Below are 12,183 nucleotides of genomic sequence, written 5' to 3'. Positions count from 1 at the left end.
TTTCAGATTTTAGAATTCATCTTTATCGAACGCATCCTGAATCTAATAATTAATTATACGGAATAAATGTGTACATTTAGATGATGATTTATGTGTTTAAAGAGTTTTCTTGATTTTAAAACTCAACAAAATAGCAGAATATTTATTCTACAAACTGACAAGTCGTAATAAATACGAGTAATAAATTCCCAGAATCCCATTCAATGCAAACAGTTACCAGTTACAACAAAAACGTACAGTCACAAAATCAAAACAAACAAGTGAAACAACCAAAACATTAGATTTGGCTTTGCTTCAATTCTTTTTTTGGCTACTCCGAGTCTTAGTGGTTTACTTGCAGAAATCTCCCTTTTCAACACTACTACTTCTTACGTGCCCATCAATAGATTCCCCTCTCCCCATCTCTCTCTCGCTCTCTCTCTCTCTCTCTTTCTCTCTCTCCACCTTAATGGCTTAAAGCATCCTTCCATTTCCATCCAGCTCAAACGCTCACAGACACACATAGCAGCAGAATCTTTACAGAAACTCACACCCCAAGAAACCATATAAACATATAATATAATATATATTAATCTTTTTACTGCTTTTTCTTGCATGAATTTTGATGATGGCCAGCAACAATTCATCAAGTATGACGAAACATCACCAAGAAGCAGCATCAGTAGCTAGGAGTTACCTTCATCATCATAGTGGTGGCGGTGGTGGTGGCGCTGATCATGGTGGCGGCTGCTTAAAACAACCACCATCAGTAGTTCAACAATCAGCAGCGGCAGCATCACCATCAGCTGTGGTTTGTTCGTATAATACTAATAATAATGGGAAAGGTTCCGGTGTTTCTTCTGGAGCAGGAGTTCTTGAGAGTTCTTATAATACTAGTACTGCTACAACCAGGTTCCAGCCTAATCTGCATGGAATTTCAATGGATTGGACACCAGACGAGCAGGCCATACTTGATGAAGGATTGAAAACGTGAGATTATATATGTATATTATTTTGGGCGTTTTCTTGATTTATGTTTTATTTCTTGAGATGGGTTTTTCTGTTTTTTGTCTAATATTGGTTTTGGTTAAATTTTTCTTGATAATTTCTGTGCTGCTTGTTGGGTTACTTTTTTGTGCTTGATGGATTGGTGCTTTGAATTCTTGTGATGATTTTTTGACAGTTAGTATTCATACATTTGTTGAAAGAGAATTTTGTAGCTTTTAATTTGGAAATGGAATAGATTTGATGTATGATTCTTGTTTCTGAACGTCTTTGGCTCTTTGCACTTGATTGCATACTGTTTCTGTTGGTTCATAAGATTTCTCCTCCTTTTAACTTTTCAGTTAGGTGATTAGGTTGTATTTCTGCTGTTCGTTTGCTTAATTATATGAATGAAATTTTACCTTTTTTTATTCCTGAAATTTAGATAGATTATTTCATTGGATTCTATCACTTCTACCGTAGAATATGATTTTTTCAGATTTCTGTGAGTTAGATAATAATTACTTTATTAATACGAGTTTAGACTTGGCAATTAGCAATTGGTGATTGGGAGAAAAATCAAGTTAGGTACGTTGTCAAATTGATTACTATAATATGGCTGCAAATCAATAATGATGCTCCATTCCCCTATCACACACTATCAGTGCACTACACTTTTGCATCTATGGTCTGCTTTTCCTAAGATAGCAATAAATAGACGAGATCCACTCATAGTTTGCATCTAGCATAGAAAGTGGATTTTGGTGTTGATTTTAAGACCATTTTCAAGGTATATTTAGAAACGTTTAGGATCTATAGTTGAAGATTGATTGGTCAGTCAATTATTAATCTAGTAATTATACCAGAAATCTATAAGCAATTGTTCTTTACCTCGAAAGAAACTAAAATATTTATCTATAAATAAATTCAACAAATATGAGCTAGATCATGACAAACTAATATCTTCTGGCCTCTACCTCTCCCTTGTCATGACTGCAAACATGTATCTTTGTGCTTGAAGCAGTTCTTTTATCAGTTCTGATTGTTAGAATCAACGGAGTACAAGGGGGTCTGATGGAATGAAGTATGTAATTTAGCAAGTCGGCACAAGGCTACTAATTTAGCAAGTGGGCACACCACCCTTTGTGATTTTTCGTTATGCTTATAATAACTTCGTTAGCGGGTTTTCTTAGAAATCTATACTTACCACTCTTGTGTCTAAGTTGTCCAACCTAAATTTTGGCTCCTCAAGAACTATTAACTCATTTGGAAAGAAATCAAGTTCAAGAACTATTAAACTATTTGGAAGGAGATAGATTTCTGGGATAAATGGACTCATAGCAGAGGGTGTAATTTAACATTTCTATAGTTGGTGCTTGGCAAGATAAAGGACTCCCTTATTTACTATCTAGCATTCTATTTATTTGTGCTTAGACATATTTATAACTTTGGATAGTGTTAGTACTTCACTAAAATGATTTAACTACTGTTTGGTACTGTATTGTTTATTGCTGGAGTTCACCCATGTATTTCACAAGCACTATTTTCTAATGAATGAGAGGTGTATAAAATTCAGTTTGCTTAAATACTCTGCAGATATGCTGCTGAATCAATCATTGCCCGTTATGCAAAGATTGCCGTGCTGCTAAAGAACAAAACAGTCCGTGATGTTGCTTTACGCTACAGATGGATGACGGTAAGTGTTGTTATAAAGCCATAACTATTTTCCATACCAGAGGACTTTATTTTTCTATTTCTGCCTTACAAAGGGTTGAAACCATCTAATATAAATGTCCAATATGATTGTTTGTGAATGGACTGAAAGGTATTGCTAGGGAAAAGTTTTGAAATTGATGGCGAGTCTCACTTCATTGATAGTTCGAACTAAACTAGAGAGAAGAACAGGCCTTAAATTCATTCATTTGTTGCTTGGTAAAGCATTGAATGTTTACACTTTAGATGGATGAGCAGTTTAAACATTGTAAAAAATTCGATCAAATACGCATCTCACAAGTGAAGTTATAGAATATTTCTTTTTGTTTCATACTTTCAGTTTGACATGAGGGAGTAAAGAAGAAAAAGAACTCCAAAGTTGAATCTTCCTGCTGCCTTGTACATTACTTGATCCCATTTGAATTGAACTCATGAATCTGAGCTGTAGTACTTATGAACATACTAAAAGAGTTTTTGCCCTGCAATACAAAGACTTAAAAGAGAAACTAGGCCTCCTTTCCTACAGCCTAAGGTTTGAGATGAATAGGTAAATCAACGATGGTGATACTAAGTAATAAAACATTCAAGTCAAAAGAGTTGATTGACTGACTCTAATAGCCAATTTCTTTCTTTCTTGTATCCCATCTTTTTGATGTCTTGGCTGAGCTATGTTGGGCTGTGTTGGATGCTTAAATGCTGGCTTTTCAATTCTTTCTGATGCTATTGCTTTATAAGACCATTTTGTATTACATATAAGTGCCCCTTAATTATATGAAATTTCTGGTAATTGAGTAACAAACATGAAGTTTAAAATTATTTTTTGTGCCTTGTTCTACAGTTACATCTTAAGAGAGATTAAACTTTTTAATGTGTCTTTGATGTCCCACTTTTTGTTCTTCTAATTTCTCATTTCATGACTTATGCTCCTATTTCTAATGGTTACACTGTTATATGTTTAGTTCAGTGCTTTTCCATTTTTTGTTAAGCTATTGCTTTGACAAAGGCATGTTCTTATCTCATTTCCTAATGGTGCTAAACTGTGAGGCACCCTGTTTACTCAGAAATAAGCACATTTATGACTATACCTTTATATCAGGGGATTGTATCCCTGATTACCCATCACTATACAAAGCCACTACCTCTCCAATGACTCTTCTCCTACTCATCAGGATTATTGATAAAGGAACACTTAGTGTTTCTGATTCAAAATTTCATTACTTCTTTCAACAACTTTTATATAGTTGTCATTCTTTCTCCAGTCCCTTTCTGATTCTGAAGGAATACTGAGTAGTTTTCATATCTGCCTCTTACTCTTTCTCGTACTCAATTGGACTTTTAAGTGCATCATCAATTACCATAATTATTACCATGATTGATTTTCAGATTCAAGCTCTTAATTTCTTTTTGACATTTCATTTTAGTGCTTGATGCTTCTTATTTATATTTTAACTATGCATTTATATCCAGAAAAGAGATTTCAGCAGGAGAAGAAAAGACGATCTTAGTTTGAGGAAAAGTAAGGAAAGAAAGGTAAGAACTCTTGTATTTAAGAATTAAATATGCGTGTTAAATGCAATAAAAAAATTTATCCGTGAAGAATATCTAAAGCACAAAGCAGTAAATGAAAAAGCCTCGTTGACTAAGTTGAAATGAGATCAGAGAAGATTGTGTATCTTCCAAGAAGAGTGTGTTTGCTGCATCGGAAGAGTGTCAAACAAACTCATAATAGTTCTGGTCCTGGCATTTTGACACGAAGCAAATGCAAGAACATAATACAACAAAAAAAATTGTTCATGCATATATGTGTGTGTGTGTGTGTAATATTTTTATTTATTTATTTTTTCATTTAGCTACAGCATCCTTGTACTTTGATTCTTTTCTACACATAATAAATGAGTAGCATATTATTTACACAATCTGTTTTAAGGGGTCCTCATGTCTGAGCTAATTGAGCGACTGAATATCTGTAAATGCAAGGTAACATGTATGGCTAGATATATTTCATGGTTCATAGAAGTTATTTGTAAGGGTAAATTTTGAAGTTGGCATGCTGAAGCTATAAACAAGAATATATGAAATCGAACAGTGTACTACGGATAGGATGTCCAGTAAAGTGTTTGTGATGAGCTCAGCTTAAGGTATTAGTATCTGATTCACTCTAACTGGCATGTCAAGGATAGCAATATCTCTTGTAGGATTACCCTTATATTGTTCTCCTCCTACTTATTTCAGAATTACAAAAAACTGTTTAAGGCTACAATAATGGGCTTATTTTCCCTGCACTTCATTGTCATGTTCACTTTTATGGACTAGCAGAGACTCAAGAATTTTCTTACATTCTTTTCTCAGGAAAGAGCAACTGATCCTTCAGCAATGTCATCTCAGGCACTGATGCAACCAGGTTTTCTTCCATATGCTCAAGGAGTGGTTACTAATAAGATTGCTTTTGGAATCTCTTGCAATGTTTGGATATATAATAATATTATTCCTAAAGCATATTCTGATTGTGATTGACTTTACAAGGACATATATTGAATCTTATTGAGCATATACTGCTTTGGGTGAAGAATATCTTGTGACTTTGTCTGTTTTTCTTTGGCATCTTATGTTTGAAAATGAATTGCTGAGTGCTGAAGTTTGATACACTATTTTTCCCTTAAATATGTTCGGTGGAAAATGTGTTATGGAACATTATTTGATGCAGAAGTAAGCCAATGGAAAATCCAGAAACTAACTATATGCTTTTTAAGGAATATTATTTGTGAACACAATCTAAAAGTTGGCCCACATTCATTTTGTACTCTAGTTTGAGGTGATATGTAGGAAAAGTGAAAGTGGGATGTGGCAGAAAGGACAGAAAGCAGATACAATATATATCATATTGTTCGAGTCAGAGTGGGATTATTTCTCTAGACATCATACACTATAAAAGTTAACGTAAGTTATTTGAGTGATGTGACCAAATTTTTAAAATTCTAACAACTGTGGAAAGTACATAGGAAGACTGATGACTTTCTGGATCTGTGGATAAAATTCTGATTACACCATATGTAATAAAACTAGAATCACCAACACAAAGAGAAAAGGTTGAAAAGAAAGGTTCAACATTGAGAGCAGCTTGCTACCCACGATGCTTATCCTGTTTCATGAGTTGAGGTTCAGTGTCTCTATATTGTTGTACTGATAAGATGCATAACTGGATCATATGCGGGTCAAGCGATCCTCAGACACGTATTAATCTAAATTAGTTTTAAGCACCACCCTCTGTAGAAATACCTCATACAGATACACTACATGTATTCATCTAAGCAACTAATTCAATAGATGTTAAAATTCTGTCTTCTCTATTAGAAATCTTTGTAGACTTCAGACATCTTATGGTTCCTAGTTGTGCACCTAACCAAAACAGTATATGTTTGTCGTTTGATTTTCAATTAATGGCATGATTTTGAAGTAAATTGCTGGTATTGAATGACTGCAAGAGTTCTGCGATATTTCTGTGTTAGAAATAGGCAATATGAGTAGGAAAAAGGAATGAAACTGAGACAAAACCACACTTGAGAATTTAAAAGTAGCATAGGAGATATACTGGCTGGAGACAGTGTCCAGGTTATAAGGTATCACTTTTCCAAATGCAAATGTTAAGATACAGTATTAGAATGCCATATGTGGTGGCTGGATCCACATTTAAAAAAAAAAAATCATTGTCAGAAGCATGTTTAGGTTCATAAAAACAAACTTATTTTTCATAAGGCATTTTATTAGATTGGTAAAGGTAAAAGTCCATATCTTTAACAAAGTCCATATAGTTGGAACAGACAACTAATCATGGTTGGAAAAGTTGAAGCAAGCATTGTATAATACAAAATTTTAAATGCTTGAGAAACACGTTACCATTACATATGTTTTTGCTGTATACTTCTGCTTATTGTTTTTTCTTTGGTTATCATTACTTTTCAGCTTTTGTAGAACCTTGTTTAGCTGTTTGTGCCACATGCTGGGACGAGCCATAATATTCTGACATTTCTATAGTTCCTCATTATTCTAGAGAAATTATAAGCAGCCTTAGGCATGACATTCAAACATTATGACATTTCTATAGTTCCTCATTATTGTAGAGAAATTATAAGCAGCCTTAGGCATGACATTCAAACATTAAGTTGGATTCAGTCCATAATGTTTAATCAATGATTTGATGAGTATCCCCAAAAGGTTTTGGAAAACATCTCACGCTTCAGAATGGCATCACATACTGCCAGTTGTGCCTTTTAAGAATGGCACTAAAAACAAAAAGATTATTTTGTGCCTTTTAAGATGTTCAGTTGACACTGGCTAAAGGACTGTATTGCTTTACAATTGCTATCTGTGAAACTCTTTCTATTTCATCATGCCTTAAGTTGATCTTATCACTGAAAAATGTATAATGGGTTTGAAGATATGAGGAATATAGATCTTCAATAGTAAATGTGTTACATGTTTGTTTATCCTAGTGTTATGATGTTGATCAACCAGCAAATATTTTGTGTTCTTGCCAGCCATTGATGGTGTTACACAAGAGCTACTTCGACAGAATGCTCGGGCCTTTGACCAGATATCTGCAAATTTAGCCACTTATCAGGTGAATTGCTTTCCCATTTAGTTTTATTTCAGTTCATGTCATCTACAAAGCATCCAAGAAACCACATATTTATAGGGATAGATACTTTTATCACCTGTGATTGTATATGAATATTCTCATCTCTTTTAAGAGATAAAAAGTTTACCTTGTAAATGCAGTCTTGTATAAGTCAAAGAAATCTTCGTTGAACTTGTGCCAGTCAAATATATATACCAACTTAATTTGTTAGATTGTTTTCATGAATCTGTCTTCGCACATGATGTAAGGGGTTTATGATCCTTTGCGCAAAATCTGGTAAGATTTGATTATTGTACTAAAAAGGATTTTGATTATGATGTAAATTTCTTATTGGTGTTAATAAAAGTACAACGTGCACTTTTCCCTACATTGCATCGGAGGTTTTTTTTATTGGTATTTAAGACCTTGAGTTTTGTTCTACCAGCAAATTTTGGACTTGGGCACTTTGGAAAAATGGCTTAGGCTCGAACAGTTTAGTTGCCAAAGCAGGTAATAGAGTAGCCTAGTCTGATCTTGGAACACAGAAAGAATGGCTTTTCATTGGCTGCAGCAATGAGAATTTTTGTTTGATGGTTGTGGCTGATTGTAATACCCTAGAGATATAGCTCATGCAGAGAAATGTGGATAACATACATTGTTTCCAAGGCTTTGGGTTGTGTACCACAAGAATTTGGCTTAATTGGTTTAGGCTCCAACAGGTAGTTAGGTACAAGCTTTCAGATTCTGGACTTCTAATAACTTGGCCAAATCTTTATATCTATGGTTAAGCTCCATTAAGTTGCTTGGTTAGCAGAAACCCAAGTTCTTATGAAATTGTTATGGCTTATAGGAATTGTAAGTAATAAAGTTTATCAACTTGGCAAGTAATGCAGTTTTAACCTTTTTAAAAAACATTCTTAACAGTATAGAGTCATATATGTATGTAATATACATATGGTAACAAAAAGCTTTCACCGTTTATGATTTCACATGTATACATACTGTCCTACTCATTCATATCTTCTGGAACTTATGCAGTTACAACTTGTTTATTGACATTTTGGGTGTCAAATGAACTTTATACAAATGTTACAGTAATATGCTGAGAGAGGGAGGAAAATTATGTGTAACATTGAGTCACTGTTGCTTTCTACTTGCCTATTCCAGATCACATTATATGACATCTCTCTCTCTCTCTCTCCCCATTTTCAGATGCACAACAACATTGGTATTTTCTGTCAAGCCCGCGATAACATCTCCCAGATCTTGAAGAGGTACGAAAAACAATCTTTACATGCTGCTTTCCATTTTTCAGTTTTCCAGAAAGCCCTCTGTCTTTACAAGTGCATCTCAATATGTATTTTCATTTACAATTTTCTGAATGAATCTCTATTGTGTGGTTTTGGAAATATTCTTCCCTTTGTAATGTTTTCACTGTTCTTGCGCCTGATATTTATCTTTCCCTTGTAAGGGTCATAAGATAGAAGATTGCCAAGTGAATGTTTTAGAAACTGACGCCATATTAGGACCAAACAGATGTCCATATAGGTCACGACAATGTACCGTCATAAATGTTCATTATTTTGCATTTTACATATGCCATTATCTGTTTACCCATTCTTCCTTGTGGCTTAGTGTATTTATAGAGCTGTCACATTGTATATAATTGTGGGGAAGGTGATTGATGGATAGTCCTCATTCATGTAATTGTTGGATGTAATATTCAGCTTAATTACCAATTTCTTTGGATAAATGCTCGGATTTTGGTAATCCACCAGTTACTAAATGACACACACTGAAAGCTCAAGGGTTTAATTGGGCATTATAAATCAAAGATGTATGGATGGTATCTTATCATGTTGGTGTCAACTTATCCCGGAAGACTAGGATAAACATTGTTCTTGATACATGCAGTATATGAATGTTCTGATCTAACTCGTACTAAGCATGATTAGTTTCTAATTGTAAATTATCTGGTGTCATATTGGTTTGAATGCAATTTGCTTGTAAATTTTGTCTATGGACAGTAGTCTGAAGAAGAACCTCAAGAGAGTTATTAAGTCATTTAGTAAAGCTTCTGAGGGCTATAAAGCAAGATATATTCTTGATTAGAGCTTGTGGTAAACTCCCTCCACCTTGAGGGGTAATATCCAGAGGTTTCAAGGTATTACCATCAGCACAAATGTCCTTACTCTCTTAATTGGTACATAGGCTACCCTTTTGGCGACAGCCTGCTGTATTCATAGGTTACTTGGTAGTGTGCAAGATACAAATCATAACTTCCATAGGGTCATACAATCAATTATGTTGGCTTGGATTTTCAGTCATCATAGAGAGTTTGCTTAAATCAGCTTACATCTTTCTATTAGGGATACATTGGTTGCTATCTAACGTTATATCAAATTTGTGGAGCTTAAATTAACACTGCTTTCCAGTTTTGTGACATACGACCATTGTAAGAAGAACAATCAGATTGCATTTTTTGCCTCCTTTTAAGTATTACATAAGTTCGATTCTCCATGATAATTATCCTATAGATAGTCAAGATATGCCTAGTGTTGCATACGCGGTGCACCACCACCAATCCTATCTAGTACTCAGCAGACAAGGGAGGACTTAACTTACTCGGTAGGATGTGATTCGCAATAACATCTCCATGTGGCATATCTTGACAATGCAATACCTTCCTGCTACGAAAGAGAAACTATCTATTAATTTACTCATTTGCAGGATCAATGAGCCACCCTACATGATGAAGCAAATGCCAGCACTTCCAGTAAAGGTGAATGAACACCTAGCCAATTCCATCCTTCCCCATTCAACTCACCCAATGCAATGAGGATTTGCTGCATTTTTTCAGAAGCGGTGCTGACCATTCTGTTTTGAGACATCTTAACTCTTCAAGCAAAGCCATAGTAGATAAAAAGAGGTGGATTTAGTACCTCAGCAATTTTGTCAGCTAGCAACGCTGTGAATGAGATCATGTTTAACTGAAGTATGAAGATCAGATTAGTTTTTGTTCTGTTTTGGGTTTGCTGATTGAAACAACTAAACCTGTTTCATGTCCATATTTTTTGTAGTTATACAGGTATACTTGTTAATTTATCCATGAAATTTCAGCTCAATGGCTTGTAGTTTGTTCTGAACCCCATATTAACACTAATTCTTGCTTAGGCTCACTTTAGAATAGGCAACGATTGGACATTTAGATGAATTTATCCCAAATAGCTTTTTTTTTCCCTGCTTTTTGTTTACAAAGTATTGGATATGTTTATGTTGGATCAGCTGATGAGCTCAGTTCATCTTATTTGCCATTAGCTGATGAATTCTTCTTGCTGTGGATCGTGGTTGTTTGTTCAGTTCATCATATGAATAAAGCATAAAGCATCAGAACGATAAAAAAGATAATTATCAATTATTAAAGAACTCTTCTTCCTCTTCTACTTTACATAACAAATGTAAGTCCATTGCGGTTGACACGTATATGCGTGTTAAGGACACATTCAATGTCTGAGCAATTCAGAAATAATCATTACTTTTCATGAATATATAAATTTTGTTTTACACAAAAAAAATTTATATAAAATTTTCATTAATCATATATATTTTGCCAATAAAATAATAGATATTTTGGTAGTTATAATTGGTTATCTTGGCAAATGTCATTAGGAGATTAAAGTAAGATTAATTTTTCTAATGATAAAATTGAAAATTTAAATGATGGTATAAAAAATGTTACACCCACTCCAACTATTTCCCTTCATATATTGTATGTTGTATAGATGTATAGATATACCATGCAATCATCTGGTCCACGTGGATTGAACCCTTTCTATTATTTTTGTTCAAGTCCAATTTTGATTGTTTAAACTTTCTTTTTAAAATATTGGCTGATTACAAATAACTACCCAAAATTAATCTTAGACAAGTTCATACAAGAAACTTTCCCAAGTTTTTGTGTATATTAATCTTGAATTGAAGAGGGAAGGGCTTTTAGAGTTCTTCCCATTGGCAAACTCAGAACTCGAATTTTGAGCCTGCTAGTTAGGAGTGGATTGAAACCTTTCTATATTTTTTGTTCAAATCCAATTTTGATTGTTTAAACTTTCTTTTTAAAATCTTGGGCCATTACAAATAACCATCCAAAGATTAACCTTAGACAAGTTCATACAAGAAACTTTCCCAAGTTTTTGTGTATATTAATCTTGAATTGGACAGGGAAGGGCTTTTAGAGTTCTTTCCATTGTTTAGTTAGGGGTGAGAACTTTTTATGTAACTTTTTATAGGACAACTCACACAACAATTTGTAACACAATGCTAGAATACGAAAAATTTAAACAAAAATGTGACCAGAGCCAATAAATGAAATCATCACATACAATATGTTCCTGTGTGGACAAAAGAAATTATCATGGTCATTTAATCTCAGAACAAAGTTGTAATCACCTAGTAAATAAATTTCAAAAGAGTTCACATGGTAAGGTATTTTTCTTCTCATGTACAACTCCACCAACACATACCATGTCCTTTGTTCTCTAATATCCATTCAATCTCCTTGGACTTGGAGCTATAATTTGTTGGAGTTTCACCTCAAGTGTAAGGATTTGTAATTATAGAAGGTCTAAAAAATATTCTGCAAGAGGCCTAACGTATTAATTTTTAGGGAAAATTGCTAAATTGATCCCTCACATTTTTAGAAAAAACTTTTTATTCCGTTTGGATCCCCAAAATTTTTGAATTATTGTTTTTGTAGTCAAAAAACAACCCCCAAGTCAACATTGTATTTCATTTGTATACACTGATCACTGTATACAAACGACATCGTTTAAGCCCAAAATGTAAAATAACGGGTATTTCACGCCCAATTCTCTTCGGCAGAACTCCACTTGACT

The 12,183-nt window shown here is 34.0% G+C and overlaps 1 protein-coding gene across 1 annotated transcript; it reads left to right on the top strand.

Moving 5' to 3' along the window:
- Positions 1-363: 363 nt before the first annotated feature.
- LOC113734957 (uncharacterized) lies at positions 364-10,416 on the top strand. The gene is made up of 7 exons (XM_027261746.2): positions 364-969; positions 2,560-2,659; positions 4,144-4,206; positions 5,026-5,077; positions 7,212-7,294; positions 8,504-8,565; positions 10,022-10,416. Exons 1-7 carry the CDS (start codon positions 605-607, stop codon positions 10,128-10,130), a joined length of 834 nt encoding a protein of 277 aa, XP_027117547.1. The 5' UTR covers positions 364-604; the 3' UTR covers positions 10,131-10,416.
- Positions 10,417-12,183: the final 1,767 nt, after the last annotated feature.

The sequence above is a fragment of the Coffea arabica genome, chromosome 3c, assembly GCF_036785885.1.
Source record: "Coffea arabica cultivar ET-39 chromosome 3c, Coffea Arabica ET-39 HiFi, whole genome shotgun sequence".
Classification (NCBI taxonomy): Eukaryota; Viridiplantae; Streptophyta; class Magnoliopsida; order Gentianales; family Rubiaceae; genus Coffea; species Coffea arabica.
The sequence above is the reverse complement of the archived record's forward strand: the minus strand, read 5'-3'. Positions and strand labels throughout refer to the sequence as shown.

Excerpts from the sequence above, each read along its gene's own strand:
- LOC113734957 (XM_027261746.2), top strand. The coding sequence starts at position 605 with ATGATGGCCAGCAACAATTCATCAAGTATGACGAAACATCACCAAGAA. Across the intron at positions 4,207-5,025 it reads GGAAAAGTAAGGAAAGAAAG|GAAAGAGCAACTGATCCTTC; the intron begins GTAAGAACTCTT and ends TTCTTTTCTCAG. Across the intron at positions 8,566-10,021 it reads ATCTCCCAGATCTTGAAGAG|GATCAATGAGCCACCCTACA; the intron begins GTACGAAAAACA and ends ACTCATTTGCAG.